Consider the following 16,320-nt stretch of genomic DNA (forward strand, 5'->3'; position numbering starts at 1 on the left):
TGTGAGTGAAATTTTGATGTCAGGGGGGGGAACCATTTGTGCCTCTTCATTTTACATGTGTTTATAGATGGAGAGGGATCTTTTTGTGCCAGGAGTAATAGCTTGATCTTGCATCTTATTAAGACAATACAAATACAGTTTAATGGAGTCTTCCCTCCAGATGTGATGGGAACCTGCTCTTATTGTGATGGGGCAGAGCTCACAGGACAAGAGAGAGCTGCTGTTATGACAGAGATGTGACTTGGCTCCATCCCAACAAAGCAGGTTGATATTTATGTTCAACCCAAACTACACTCCCTCTGTCGGGATGATCGTCATAAAGCAACTCTTTCACATCTCGTATTTATTCCCTGGTCTGCTGATAAAACCTGATTTTAATGTCAAGTTCTTGAATAGAGCCGGTGAGTGTAGTTTCACCATTTTCCCTCCTGTGATTATGACTTCAAATGTGAGAGGGCACATGTCACACATCAGCATAACCTGACACAAGAGGTCATCATAACAGATGTTGTTTGGATAATTCTCATGTAAAGACATTTAAACTTTATCTGAGATTTGAGATCAATGTTCAGAATTCATAATTTTTAAACCTCAGGATAAAAGTTCTGACCTCTCCTAGTTTGCTCTGTCTGAGGTAATTTCTCCATCATAACAGCAGGCGGCGTTGTGTTGCAGGTTTAAGCCCCTCCCCTCAGTCCACGCCGCTCCAGTGCTCCTGGTGAGCCATTCAAGACTCCTCGGAAAAAAACCCTCTTTCGTTTGAGTTTTAAGAGAAGGACCTGTCCCATTCAGACACAAAAGATGAGAAATAGAAATGAAAAGGCCACATGATAACTCACATTAATTGGTTGAGTTATCTAGTTTGTACTTCAGCTGCAGAATTACAGACAAAGTGTTCTGTGCAGAAACATACTGTCTTTGTCTTACTTATACTCCTCTGTTTAGGTTTTAGAGAGAGAGAGAGATATCAGGATGTGCAATGGAAACACACAAGCAAGACACCCCCCACAAAGGAAATGGTTTTGCATGTGGTGTTCTCTCCTTATCCTTCATGACTGGCTCTTCTCTAGTTTTGTGTTTTGCCAGTGTCCTTGTCAGTACTGGTAGCATGAGGTGGTACCTGCTGCCCAATCAGGTTACACAGGTAGTCCAGCTCCTCCAGGAAGGCACATCCATACGTGCGGTCGCAAGAAGGTTTGCTGTGTCTCCCAGCACAGTCTCAAGAGCACGGAGGAGATACCAGGAGACCGGACATTACACAAGGAGAGCTGAACAGGGCCGTAGAACAGCATCAACCCAGCAGCAGGACCAGTATCTGCTCCTCTGTGCGAGGAGGGACAGGAGCAGCACTGCCAGAGCCCAACAAAATGACCTCCACCAAGCTACTGGTGTGCATGTTTCTGATCAAACTGTCAGGAACAGACTCCATGAGGGTCGCATGAGGGCCCGACGACCTCTAGTGGGACCTCTGCTCACAGCCCAGCACCGTGCAGCTGGATTGGCATTCGCCAGAGAACACCAGAATTGGCAGGTCCGATACTGGCACCTTGTTCTCTTCACAGATGAGAGCAGATTCACACTGAGCACATGTGACAGGCGTGAAAGAGTCTGGAGAAGCTGTGGTGAACGTTATGCTGCTGTAACATCATCCAGCATGACCCCTTTGTTGGTGGGTCAGTGATGGTCTGGGGAGGCATATCCTTGGAGGGTCACACAGATCTCCATGTCAAAGCCAACGCTACCCTGACTGCTGTTAGACACTGGGATGAAATCTTCAGAGTGATTGTCAGACCTTAGGCTGGTGCAGTGAGCCCTGGGTTCCTCCTGGTGCAGGACAATGTGGCCTAATGTGGCCAGAGTGTGTAGAAAGTTCCTGGATGACAAAGGCATTGATGCCATTGACTGGCCCTCTCGTTCCCCTGACCTAAATCCAATTGAGCACCTTTTGGATGTTACATATCGGTGCATCTGACGCCACAAAGTACTGCCACAGACTGCCCAGGAGCTCACTGATGCACTGAGCCAGGTCTAGGAGCAGATCCCCCAGGACACCATCCACCAACTCATCAGGAACATGCCCAGATGTTTTCAGGAGTGCACAGACTGTTGGATCAGACTGTGATTTCAAATTTCCACTTTGATTTTGTTGTGATTTTGAATCCAGCCCTCAATGGGTTAATGATTTTGGTTTCCATTGACCTTTCTTACACTATTTTGTTCTCAATTCATTTCACAATGTACATCAGTAAAGATTTTCAACATGAATATTTTGTTCATTGAGATCCTATGCGTGCTTTAAGTGTCCCCTTAAATTCTTTGAGCCGTGTTTATAGTAACAGTAATATGTATGATATCATATATATCATGATGATTATTGTGAGGTTATCTACTTCAATTGATAACTGTGAAAACCACCATGACGAAAAAGGACAATTGTACTTAACTATTGATCTATAATTAGATCAGTTAACAATAAATATTTTTAAAAAACGTATTCACAAATCAATAATTTATACATTTGTGGTCTGTGGTGAAATCTTATATGACGAAAATAAATTTGATAATAATAATTATATACCATAACTGAACTAATATAATAACAGTAATACCATTATTACAAAGATATTATTATGATTACAGGTCGATATCCTCTCTACACGCTGTCACTGGAGGTTGTGTCTTTGTTTTCATCGCCACTTGTCCGACAGCCTGTGAACGCAGCGTCACTTCCTCCCCGACAAGCCGCGCCTGCTCCTGAGTGAGGGACCGAGCCACGGACCGGGGGTCGAGCGACGACAGCCCATCAGCGGAGAGCAGGAAAAACACCATGTGGACAAAAGGTGGAGAGAAGGTGGAGATATAAAGGGACACGGAGGGAGAGAGGGCGAGAGAGAGAAGCTTTCATCCGTCTCACCGACACCGGCTTCTGGTTTCTAACGGCTCGGCGCAGAGCGAATGGACAGAGCCGGAGAGAAGCAGGAGCAGGACAGTGTCACCAACCACGGTACTGAGTGAGTGTGTGTGTGTGTGTGTGAGAGAGAGAGTGTGTGTGTGTGTGTGCATGTGTGTGTGTATATGTGTGTGTGTGAGAGAGCGAGAGAGAGAGAGTCTGTGTGTGTGAGTGTGTGTATATGTGTATGTGTGAGAGAGAGAGAGAGAGAGAGTCTGTGTGTGTGAGTGAGGTGTTAGCTTCTTTTGGGTGCTGCCAGTACGCGTGTTTAAAAAGTGACAGTTAGCACCTTTTTGTTGTTTGCTAGCTAATGTGCACAGCTTGTATGTCTATATTTCCAACAAATAGCTTCACTGTCAAAGTGGAGAAAAACAAAACAAACACGTAACACGTTGAAAGTGTGTTTAAATGTTAATAACTTAGCGTAATGCGTAAATGATGCTGTAGGTTATCTTCTAACTTCTTCTTTCTGTGCTGCTTATAGACTACACACTAAGTACTGATGGGAAAATACCATAGAGTTGCTCTGGAATGAGTCAAAACAATACTAATAACAGTGAAATCCTCCCATTTAACTGACTTAATTCAACAAGGACGCACCCAGTGTGGTGACCAATAAGTCAGCTGGGGCTGAAGAAGAAGTGGTAATATCATATTAATAAACGTTATTTATAACTATTATGTACAGCTACAAGGTGCTTTGCTTAGAGGAAACAGTTTAAAAAGCACAGCTGTAGAGCACAGATACAGATACATCCGTGTTAAATTAAGACAAAAGAAAACACTATAACATGATCAAAATGAAAGAACACCTGTGAAGATGTGTTAGATTTAAAAGAGGATGAGGAGTTTGTCAGATGGATCTCTTCAGGGAGATTGTTCCATAGAGAGGGAGACGGAGAAGGCTCATCTCTGGTCCTCCTTGTAGTAGTAGTAGTAGTAGCAGTACTGGTGTTTATGATTGTAGATTTAATGTAGGAGACGCATGGCTTACTGTCTGTTACACTGCCACTGTAAATGTCCAAAGTAAATGATGATTTTACCACGGAGGAATGTGTAATGGTCTGTCCCACGTTGACTCCGGCGTTTCCCCCCACATCTGTTTGATATTCAGTAGCTTTCAAATCAGGAAAGTATGAGAGGGAGCGAGAGAGGGAGGGAGGGAGTGAATGAGTCTGTGGTCCGTGAGGAGCAGCGCAGCCCTGTGATCAGTGTCATTTCCCCGACGCTTGAGTAGCCCCAAGGTGAGTAAGCCCACAACTCTTCGTGCTCTGACAGGTCACTAACAGAGGGGGAAACAGGGGGCAGCTTGGCACTTCTTTTTCATGGCGAGGAATGCGAATAAAAGCGTAGCCTGAGATAGGGCTGTAAAAGACTGATGCCTGAGGGGGACATCCCATCACTGGGCTCCCACAGAGTCCAGTGTCCGATGCAGGGCACGGACTGTGAGAACATGGACATCCAGGATACCAGCGTGCCTTGTTGTTGGTGGGAGTTTAGGTTTAGATTAAGATTTAATTGCTGCTAAGACTTTGTCCAGAAGAGACGGTGTAATGGGATAATTGAGGTTGAAGTGGGTGAAACAGCTGCTGTTAGGCCGAGCTCATGCATAAGTGACAGAGCCCTTGTCCTGAGGTCATCGCTTGTATATTGCTTTGTTTATGAGCTGAAGAGGTTTGTTGTACTCTGGGCTAAAAGGATGACTAATTGGCTTTGCAAGACAATGGTTGTGTGTGTGTGTGTGTGTGTGTGTGTGTGTGTGTGTGTGTGTGTGTGTGTGTGTGTGTGTGTGTGTGTGTGTGTGTGTGTGTGTGTGTGTGTGTGTGTGTGTGTGTGTGTGTGTGTGTGTGTGTGTTGGCATTTGTGTTTGTGTGTGTGTGTACTCCTTTTATTGTTGTCTCTTTACGACCTTTTCCAGTATAAAGACTGGAGACCGGTCCTAATTAGGCTAAATGTCATTTTTGAGGCCCTGGTTAAGGTTAGGGGTAAGATGTCAATTGTGGTTAAGTTATGGTTAGGGTTAGGCATGGATTGTCCAGTGTCCACAATGAATGGAAGTGAATGCAGTTTCATTAAAAGGGTGCCTGTGCAAACTTGCCTGTGTGTGCTTGTGTTGTCCAGGGGACCTAACTCTGTTCACACAGTCACATAATCGGGACTTGTCTTCTGTATGGGGACAAAAAGCTAATCTCCATAATGTGTGTTTGTTTTTGTGTGTGAACGACAGAGAAAGAGGAAATATCCCCGGTGTCTTTGGTTTGACCGAGTCAGACTTGTAAAGATGTTGCTGTCTTGCTCTTCTAACCACCTCTTTAAAAGCAGACTCGGTCATTCTTGGACTTATGTGGCCCTGCTGTGAAACTTTGAACTTGCTGGCGTTTTGTTTATGAAGTCCTATAGTAGCATGTGGTGTTTGTGTTGAAGAAAAGTGCCATTGTAGCCCTTTTTTCTGCAGTGTCATTTCCTCTACCCCTGTGTGTTTGTGTGTGCAGGTGGGTTTCCGCCTGACCTTTCCGTGTATGTGTGTGTGTGTGTGGATTCAGTTCATTTTGTTGCAAACCTCTGGAGTTAGTGTGAAATAAAGACTCAAGCTGGGGCGCTCTCCTCCTTCTCTATGCTGTAATTGGTGCCATCTGTTTTGGCTGTGTTAACATAGTGTGAGGAATGTTATGATTCTTTATTCACAACCTCCTTCATTTGAGTGGACAAGCGCAGCCAGTGTCACTATATTCAAGCCAAATCTGCCGGGGGGGGGGGGGGGATAGGCTGACTGCTTTCGAGAAATAGATTTACTGTCTTTTAAAGACCCCCCTCACAGGATCATCCCTTGGAGGTCCATATGAATGAGATGCTTGGTGGCTTATTGCCTGTTTCCCCAGAATCGGCTGTCTTCTTTCCTCACCTCCCACTGCTTTTACTCTCATTTGTGGTTTTATAGGGTCTTCTTCCTCCTCTTTGACCTGTTTCTGTCTCAACTCTTTTTCCATTTACTCCTTTGTTTTATCCCTAAACACTTTGCTAGATAATCAACATATTTCTTGTGGTACAGTCTTTACAAAAAAACACAAACATGTGTGCAAGTCAAATAACTTTTTGGCCACAAACTTAGCAGACAAACATAAGTCCAATGACTTTAATCAGTTTCACAGACTTCTATCAGAGAGTTAGTCCAGATTCCAGAATTGGATGTGACAGACAAACAAGGAAATGCATCTAATTGAATCAGAAAGTCATACGCATTTTCTTCAATGACCCCATTGTTAAGGTCCTTGTTGCCTTCTGAAATTAAAAAAATTCACCATTTTCTCATCTCAGGTAGCAGACACGTGTACAATGCCGACGAGTGATGGCCCCAGTCACTTCCCTGTCTTCGTGGCTCCACCCCACGGCCACCACCCGAGGTCCCCAGGCTATGTCCCCGGGCGAGTGGCTCCGGTCCGCTCGCCGCCACCTGCCAAAGCTCCGCCACCTCCTCCGCTAAAACCTCACGGCCCGCCGCCGCAGCGACCAGCCCCTTTTAACCTGTCAGAGGAGAGCCAGCGCAGGGAGCGCGCTCAGAACCTACAGCAAAGAAGGAACACGCTGATCTGCTTCGGAGTGTCGATGGGTGCATTGCTCCTCACGATTATCCTTACTCTTAGTCTCACCAGTGGAGATGTGTTAGATGGTCAGTGTTGATTCAAATGTTTCTGATTTATATGTTTACGTACTTCCCAACTTGTTCCCTGCTGCATGTACCATTGCTGTATAGTTTTTGATCCCTGTGTCTAATTGCTTATGTTTACAGAGAACTGTCCAGACCACAATCCATCCCTTAGTAGCTGGAACCCAGGTCATCAACCAGATAAGGCTGTAGTTGTCATGAGGGGACATTTGTTTCGATTGGATTCTTCCGCTACCTTCTTTTCACTAACTATTCAGTCAGGAGGTAAGCACACCAAGGTCCATGATTCATTAAGTAATAATGTTGATGACTTTACATTTATTAAATATGATAAGTGACATTGTTCTGCATAACAAGTTCTGTTCTTGGACTTTTGGGTGTAACACTCAGCAGGCAACAGCTCATATGTGTCTTCCTCTGACCTCCCACAGGTCAGGTAGTTTTTGCAGACAATCCTGATGGCTCCAAAAACATAACCTTGAGAACACGCCACATCCTCATAGAAGAAGGTGGAGCGCTTCACATCGGCGCACCCAAATGTCGCTACCGTTCTAATGCAGCCATCGCCCTTGTGGGCCGTTCCGACAACAAGGCGGTTCCCGAGGTCCCTGGCCTGGGCCGCAAGTTCATTGGCGTCCAGAGCGGTGGCACTCTGGAGCTGCACGGCACCGAAAGGGTTTCCTGGTCTCTGCTGACGAGAAGCCTCCCAGCTACTGGGCTGGCCACAGGGGGTCATTCCTTCCAACGGAACTTCAACCGAGGCATCAACCTGCGTGTGGTGGACCAGGACACAGCCGATGTGTTGCTGGCTGAACGCTACGACACGCATGACTCCCGTAACGACAGTCGCCGACTGACCCAGCTGCTTCGGTCCTTACCCACAGGCCGCATTGTCTCACTGGCTGTAGGGGACTCAGCCGCCAAAAGTCTTCTAGATGAAACCAAGAAGATCATTGAAGAGAAGCTCGGCAGCAGCTTTGTTTATGACCTCAAATACAGGTAAATATTGCCAATTCAGTGTTTTAAAGAATCATTCATATTTATGTTTCAAATCAACTACAAATTAAACTACACAGGGATTCTTTTTTGTTGTGTTGTGAAAATGTCTGTTGAATAAGTGCTTGTGAGTTATTGGCTCAGCTGTATGGCAGTGTGCCAGCTCTTCGAGAGTTTGTGGTGTGTTGTCTCTTAAACTCTTACTGAGTGTTTTGTTTCTTCTTGGTCTCCTGGGACTGATAAAGAAGGTTAATGTGTTTTTGTTCAACACCTAAAGTAAGGCGTCTCTCCTTTGAAGCCTCAATACTGGGACTGAAGATACCATCAATTTGTTCCATGTCCATCCTCTCTGGAAAATTGTCCTACTTTCATGTATCTTTCATCTCATTTGGGATCTCTCCTTGAATCACCCCTAGTTTTTCCTCTTTCCTCTTTCCTGTGTTTTTGCTCAATTTGCGCTCTGCCAGGAAAGGAAGCACGTAGCGGATGCTGGGGTTATAGTCAGGATTTGCACAAAAGGTAGTGATTCAGGATTTTTTTTGTCCAGCATGCTTATTCCCTCCAAAGAACAGATACTGGGAGGTTGTGGTCCTGTTCTCATGAGCTAATGCTTTCTTTAAGCTCATGATGTAAGAGAACTGGATTTTAGCTTTACATGACATTAGATCTTCTGTCACTGTCACTCAAACATATGCATGAGTACATTTCTTTGAATGGAAAGTCTAAGTGCAACATTTCCCTCTGAGTTATTTGTAACTTGGCGTGGTTTAGTCCTTGGTTGGCTGAAAAGCCAACTGCTACGCCAGATCCTCCAGTGTCACATTTCGCCTCTGGGGGTGGGTGCCAAGGCAACACAGAGGTCTTCATGCAAATCCCCTCTAACCTAAATGGATCGGACAATAAAACCTGTGCTTGTGAGTGTGTGTGTGTGCTCTAGTGAGTTAGTCTGCTAATCCTTTCACCATTTATTGGTGTGGAGATTTTTTATCTTAGCTTTCTGTGTTTTTTCTTATGATAGGAGGAAACACATAGAACACATTTATGAGACAGCATGCCGCTCAGTGTCTGAATAAAGTCGCACTTTGTTAGTATGAGTGATGGTAGACTGGAAAAGGTGGGTAATAAAAGCATATAATCTACAGGATTAGGTATAATGATCAGTTCATTATATGTAATGGAGTGTTGTGGAAAAACAGCTGGGAATGTGGCTGGAACCTACTTGGGAACTCATTTAAGTTACTTTTATTATTTGATGTGCTGTAATGTCAGAGTGCCCTATAAACCTTATTAAAATTTAATACAAACTAAACAGCTACAACTCTGCCAAGTGCCAAACAGTCCCCTTAGGAAACCACATTTAAATTCAATTTGGATCTGCACCAAATTGTAGACACTTGTAAATATCAGTCCCTTAAACATGTATGATTTTCTTTCATCAAGATCAATGAATTATTCTCTGAGAAATCAACGATAGTGTTGAAATTACCATATGACCCAACAGAAGGGCACTGGGAGAGCACATCCACCATGGCTGATTGGCCACTTATCACCACATTTCATTTACATATATTGAGATCACATACATCCGAATCATTATTCAAATCAACACCAAATAGCATCTTTTCATACAAATGATCACTCTACATTTTTGTTTCATTAACATCTCTCCATTATTTCTTCTCCCCATTATTTCTTCACCCTATCTCTCAATGTTAAAGAACCCATGCCCCCACCCTTCCACTTAGTTTAAGAAAGTCTAAGTCACAGACAAACTGCAATGAAAACGTAACCTCCTTGGTGGAGGTAAAAACAATTGTGTTTTCTATAGGTTGGTCTTTGTGGCGTCAACCATCCTTCCTGGCACAGATCCATGAATGTGTTGCCTCGTGCCTGTTGACCCCTCTGTCTTTAATCTTTGCCTCTCAGAAGAGCGCTCAGACGCACATGAACACCCACTCATGTGCGTCTGTAGTGAATCCGCACATTCCCTATTTCCGGTCAAACAATGAGGTTGTTAAAACGCTGATTAACATCAACCCTGGGAAGTGCCAAAAGGAAAAAGTGAAACACCCACCCTCTCTTATTTCCTCTAACTGTTGGATTCATCTTCTGGTTCACATATAAAGTGCGCAGGCTGTTTAATAGCAGCCTACGGACAGAAAAGGGGCCTTCCTTGATATTTTCCCCCAACAGGAAAAGCCACGCACTGGGGCTGAAATGAAAGAGCAGAGTGGATCTCCAGATGGATCCTGATTGTGTATCAGCGGGGTGCACAGTGACATGGCACAGGGGCTCTTTCATCTACAAAGACATGTGTTTTGGTTGTGGTTATGCCAGTGGGTGCAATTATTACGCACTGAGACAGATATTAGCACAGAGGCATGTTGGACCTAAGAGAATCACTGACTGAAACCCAGGGAGATTTAGTGGGTAAACATTGGGAATATGAAGTCCCTAAGTCCCTCTGGTGCACATAGTTTATTTTTTGTGATTATTCCAAAGATCATTCTCCAAGGAGTAGATGGAGCATTTTACTACTTTAAGTACAGTGTTCAAATGTGCCAGGAGCTGTAGGCTTAACTGTTAAAAGTATAGTATCTGAAGTAATAGAGCTAGAAATGTAAATGTAAAGGTGAGTTTAGGAAATTGCCACTGACACTGTTTACTGTATTTAGAGTGGTTCAAGCTGTGTCTATTGGAAACAAGACTTCTACGTCTGAATACTTTCCTGTAGTCCTTCAAAATGCACAGCTGCATATCCAGGATTCCATAAGTTTAAGAATAGGCTTTTGTGTGGTTAAATTGTGGTAGAAGGTCATGTTGGTCAGGGTCAGTTTGTGCTGACAAAGAGTGAAAAGGTCATGTCACAGTCAAAACAATGGTGTTAAAATATTATTGAAACCATGAATAGCAAAGACATGTTTATGCTTGTTTGGACTCATTCAGCTGATGCTGGACAACAACAAAAAAGAAAGAAGTCATTCTTAAGAAGCTAAGGGCATGACATTTGAAACATTTGAAGGCTGCACACCGCCTGGTTTTAAGTCATACGCCCTCAAATACACACCCAGTCCCACTCGCCCTCCACACCCTCGAGCTCCTCCGCTCGAATGGTTGTTCATGCTTACTCAATCATTGTAATCTCATTTAGAATGATTTTTTTTACATTCCTGCTTTATAAGATATTTTGCAGTGCAGTGAGAAGGGAGGACCTGGGGAGGATTTGAGTGAATCTTTGGACGTGGTAGTAGGTACAACCAGTATCCCTCCGGGCCACACGCACACCCTTCCTGTAATCATTGTTTTTCATATTAATAATCCTCCTGCTTTTCTGTTTGCTTTAGTTTTACTCCTCTCTCTGTCTTTTTATTATTACAGGACATTCCCACTGATATTCAGCTTCCTGCTCCTCTTTCACCTACTGTCCTACTTCAGGCTCATCACAGGCGTTAGTGGCACAGTGGCTTCTTTAATCCCGTTTTTCAGATATCTTGTTGAAATGTCTGCCTGTAATGATCTGTTGTCTCACTGTAAGACATTTTTGGGTGGGTGTGTGTGTGTATGATGAACACAGACACTCAGACACACAGAGAAGCGTTATTACTCAGCTCAGGGCACACCCTTTATCCGACTAACTGTCGCATCTGTGAGATATTATGTAAACTTGAATCACTAAAATCCTCTTAAACTAAAACTGCTTCACTGATTTTGGTGCTAGCTCTCAGCTCGCATTACATCTCAGGGTTTCACATGTTTGTTAAGGTTTCCTGTCGCAAATAATGGGTCCCGTAGGGTGCAAAATTAATTTCTGATCAATAGCATTGACAATTGGGCTGCGTATTATCATTAACTACTAAGTGAGCCTGTAAAAGGATTAAAACACTGGTACTTGTGTTTGTGAGGTACAAATGTGAAGATGGCAATAGATGAGATAGTGAGTAATGAGGAGAGAATATTACGATATTAAGGAGTGAAAAAAATTCCCACACAGATACTGTGTATTGGCCGATATATATATATAGTTGTAAATTATTCCTAAAATGTCATTGTCAAACACAAATACAAACAAATATATAGAACTTGAATTCAGAACAAGACCTTGAAGATTATTTTCCTCATCCAAAGAAAGTGTGTGGAAAACTAAAGCCCAGATCTTGGTCATTTGTTATTTTTTGCAATAGATGTGTGAAACATCCATATCAAATACTTTATGTCTGATAATGACTTGATCTCCTGTCTCTCCCACTTCTCTCCTCATCCCTCCGGTCTCTTCAGACAGGCGTGGGCCCTGGTCTCTCTGGTCGACGGCGGCAACACGTCATGTTCAGAGGACGTTAGGGAACATGAAAACCATGACACGGGAGGCAGAGCTCTTGCAACACGCAACTTCACCACCGTGGACGGAGTGGGCTTCTCAGTAACTGCCTACAGCGAATGGAAGAATGGTGAGCAACAGCTTATGATTTTCTACATTAGTCTATTTTTGAGTGTTGACAGCTATTACAAATGAGGAAATGACATTTCTTTGTGGGAACAGGTTTTCTTTATAAACTTAAGGGTTGACCTTATTATGTCATGATTTGGCTCTTAAATTGGACTGAACAGAATATATGTTATTACAATGGGGGGAGGCTGTGGCTGAGGGGTAGAGCGGTCATCCTCCAACCAGAGTTCAGGCAGTTCGATCCCCAGTCTTCCCCATTTGCATGTCGAAGTGTCCTTGGGCAAGATGCTGAACCCCGAATTGCCCCTCATAGATCAAAAAAGTGCTGCTAATAGAAGCACTGTATGAATATGTGTCTGTGATTGGGTGAATGGCAAACTGTACTGTAAAGCACTTTATAAATACAAACCATTTAATATCGATTCTTCATTTTGCCATCGACCTTTGTGTGAAGCACTTTGTAACCTCGTTTAGATGAGTGCTATACAAATAAAGTTATTATTATTATTTATTATAGTGTTTGTGCTCTCTATCATTTTGTGTAGGTGGTCTGTGTTTGACTTTATTTGTCCAAATAACCGGAGTCAGTATTGTGTAAGATGTCCAGCTGAAAATGTCAGGTTTCTCTTTCTTTGAAAGGGCAAAGGGTTTAGAGACAGGCTCAAGAGCAAGGTTTACAATAGGCCAAGTGCTTTACAGATCAATCCTCTCAACATGAAAGACATTCTTGTGTTTGTGTGACTGTCAGTGTTTTTATGACCTTACTGTTATGACACATACCAGGACTAAGGCAGATGAAAAGCACACCCTTAGGAGTTGTTTATTAATTACATGCCCACACCTTGTAAAAGACGTTTTGAAAGTGACACAATATCTCATTGTGAAAGGCAGTAAAATGTGATATTGTACAAATGTTGAATTGAGTCTCTTCTTCAAGTGGTTTTGAGCTATTCAGAAACCAGATGCTAATTTACACTTCATTGGAAATACATTACTCATTGAGATATGATAGACATAGATGGAGAAATAGTATTTTCCAACACTTTTTATGATGTTCTGGTATTTTCTGTATTTATTTGAATAAAGTCTTTTGTAGGATCTTTTGTGGCTTCTAGTGAAAACTGTACATGTTGATAATCATGGCTCTCCTCAATTTCAAATCAAGGGCATTACAAACATTAATTAAAAAACTATCAAAGCATCAGATTCTGTTCTGTGTCATGTTTTGCTGTGTGCGTCATGTTCTTTTTAAATCAAGTGCTCTGCTGTGTCCCTGCAGGTTTTGCCATTTCAGGCTTTCAGGTGGATGCTGTGGACCAGGTGGTGCTAAACCTGCAGGATGAAGTGCAGCCGACCTGGAAACCCGGGGATCAAATTGTCATGGCCAGTACAGATTACTCCATGCACCAAGCTGAAGAGTTTACCCTGCTGCCCTGTCCTCACTGCACCAGGAGACAGGTCAGGATACAAGGTGAGAGAGATCAGCATGGTTTTCTGGACCGCAAACAGAAATTGACTGGTTGTTTGTCCTCTGTTGGTCCACTCCGCTATCTTGTGTGTGTGTGTGTGTGTGTGTGTGTGTGTGTGTGTGTGTGTGTGTGTGGGTGTGGGTGTGGATGTGTGGGTGGCTTGAAATCTGACCCGAGGCTTATACTGAAAGTGTCCATTTTGAGCTACACAGTTCCTGGTAAAAGGAGAGAAGGACAGAAGGAAAAAGGAAGGAAGAGCTTTGAAAAGTGCAGTGCAAAACTTATTATAAAGTTAGTGAAAACATTCATGACCAATACTTTGTCAAAAGTAGAACTGAGCAAATACAAGGCTTGCAATTGTAGTTTTTCTAATTCTGGAGAGATGCCCTGTCCTGTTCTGCTGTTTGGTTATAGTTTGAAAATATGTTCAGCTAAAATAACTGATAGAACGGATTTGGTTTCATCGCCTCTGCTCTACATCCCAGAGTTTAGCAATGATTATCTAGAACGTGGTTACACATCATAGTTTAGTTTGTCCTGCCACACTTTTATAAATTAATCGAAAACACGTCTAGACTTGAAACCTTTTAGACAATGTTTCCATACATTGATTTATTTATTGCAGCTTGCCACATATGGATTTTTTTGTTTATGTAAAATTGGTCAAATATCATTCTAGAGTTTTGTGCTGCACAACTCAAACACATGAACACACAATGGACCTGAATGTCAGACTGGCACCAGGAGCTCCAGGAGAAATCCTGCCACATCGGAGGGCCAGTGAACCATCAATAAACCAATAGCATTTTTACTGTCTCTTTACTCTCTACTCTCTGTGTGCCTGCCAGTCGGGCTGAGCATGAGATGATGCAGAATGCATGTGCCGGGACTGTTCTGATTGGAATAATATGAAATATGAAATGAAACACTGACTGAACCAGGTCAGGATGGTGAGGGTAACATCTTATTATTTGTTTTGAAACAATGGAGCTGTATACTGTTCAGTTCAGTTGTTTATTTTTCATAGAGCACTTGGCAACAAAATTATTTGCAGTGATTTAAGAAAGCACCCCCCCTGGTCAGCTACCTCCACAAATATAATCTATTTCTGTGGGGAAAACAGCATCCTCCTCCTTCTGCTGCTGCTCTCATTTCATTCTCAATATGTGACTTGTTTGTCCATCTCTTTATCACACACGTTTCCTGATCTCATTCCGTTGTTGTCAACAATTGCCTACTCCCTTCCTGAAGAGAAGGGTGTATTGGTTGTGTGTGTGTGTGTGTGTGTGTGTGTGTGTGTGTGTCTGTGTGTCTGTGTGTCTGTGTGTGTGTGTGTGTGTGTGTGTGTTCGCTGCTGTGAGGAAGGGCTGAGCAGATGGAGTACAGCCGAAAGTTAACATTGGCATCTGCACTCCTCTGGGCACGGGTACTTTCCACATTTTCGAAAAGTTGATTATTCTGTATTTCACATGTATTAGACTACTATTGTTTTTAGGCATCTGGTGGGCGTGGGTAGGTGCCTGTTTGGATGTGTCCTGCATGGGAAACTTCCTGTGGTTGGCAGTTGGTGGTTTTTAAAGGTTACCTTTTTTTGTTACATTAGATGCGACTTCCTGTTTGTTTTAACATTACATTTTTTGATTTGGTGTTCATGGAAAGGTTAATGTTTCATTTAGATTTGACGCTTTTCCATTTTATTTAGTAAAAAGTTCCCTTGGGTGGAATGAAGTGATTGACATTTGTGTTTATACAAAATAATTACTTGCACTTTTTCCAGGTTTTGTCGCATTGTGTGCAAGATTTTTCCTTTAGCATGTGACTGAAAACCAACCTGTCTACTCTGTGCTGCTCAGGGAAGCCTCAGTATAACCACGTGGGAGAGATCATCGATGGAGTGGACATGCGAGCCGAAGTGGCTCTGCTCTCCAGAAACATTCTCATTTATGGAGAAATGGAAAACTCCTGCTATGGAGACAACCTGTGTCAGTTCTACAACCACGACACCTACGGAGGCCACATCAAGGTGAGTTTTATTTGTGCTTGCGTTTTGTAATTTGAAAACACTGGCTGTTGTTTAAACTGTGTATTTGCTGATGTTAGTGTCTGCATCACTTTACATTTTCATTAAAGGTCACTGTGGCATATAACGATGCCACCGGGGTCTCACCACAATAGCCAGAGACAAACAATTCAGGCTTTAACATTTTATTCAGAGACCAGGGGCAAACAAAAACTTAACTACAAACATAAATTCAGCCATTTCTGCTGGCGTGTCAGCTTTGCAGCTTGGTAATGTCTCTTGGTCTCTCTCATGTGCATCTCCTCTATTAGCTTCACTCATGTGCGTCTCCCCCAGTCCCCTCTCCCTGGTTCACCTGGAGGGGCTCACTGAGCCACCTCCACAGTCAACATGTCTGCAGTAACATGCTTGACGGTTTCCATACTGCAGAGCTCCAGTGTGCATACATTCTATATTTATATGCTGTCCTAAATGAGAGGGGTTGTTCATGTTCCCAGTTCATTTCGTTCTGTAAGGTCCAACAATTTCTCCGACTGCCATTCCCTCTGTTTTTCTCATTTCTCCTGCAACATGTGAAGCTGTTACTTTTCTGGCCGATGCTCCTTCTGTAAAAGATGCGCAGTCTATAAATCTGAACAAAACCCGATGGCAGAGGACGGATCACGGTTGAGCAAAGCAATAACTGGAGCATCTTATCCTCCTGGACTTCTGTTGCTCTCTATGTAGGCAAATGAGTTCATTGCAATTTAGTTAATGATGGTATGACTCCTTTAACAT

The 16,320-nt window shown here is 43.1% G+C and overlaps 1 protein-coding gene across 1 annotated transcript in view; it reads left to right on the plus strand.

Moving 5' to 3' along the window:
* The first annotated feature begins 2,730 nt into the window (after positions 1 to 2,730).
* The window catches only part of cemip2 (cell migration inducing hyaluronidase 2), a 29,404-nt gene continuing 15,814 nt past the window's right edge, over positions 2,731 to 16,320 (plus strand). Inside the window, exons 1-7 of the mRNA XM_034595926.1 lie at positions 2,731 to 3,004; positions 6,266 to 6,617; positions 6,738 to 6,878; positions 7,046 to 7,613; positions 11,886 to 12,055; positions 13,334 to 13,525; positions 15,377 to 15,546. Of these exons, the coding sequence (XP_034451817.1) occupies positions 6,284 to 6,617; positions 6,738 to 6,878; positions 7,046 to 7,613; positions 11,886 to 12,055; positions 13,334 to 13,525; positions 15,377 to 15,546 (1,575 nt within the window). The 5' untranslated portion in view covers positions 2,731 to 3,004; positions 6,266 to 6,283. The remainder of the gene's footprint in view (positions 3,005 to 6,265; positions 6,618 to 6,737; positions 6,879 to 7,045; positions 7,614 to 11,885; positions 12,056 to 13,333; positions 13,526 to 15,376; positions 15,547 to 16,320) is intronic.

Source organism: Hippoglossus hippoglossus, chromosome 9 (assembly GCF_009819705.1).
Source record: "Hippoglossus hippoglossus isolate fHipHip1 chromosome 9, fHipHip1.pri, whole genome shotgun sequence".
Classification (NCBI taxonomy): domain Eukaryota; kingdom Metazoa; phylum Chordata; class Actinopteri; order Pleuronectiformes; family Pleuronectidae; genus Hippoglossus; species Hippoglossus hippoglossus.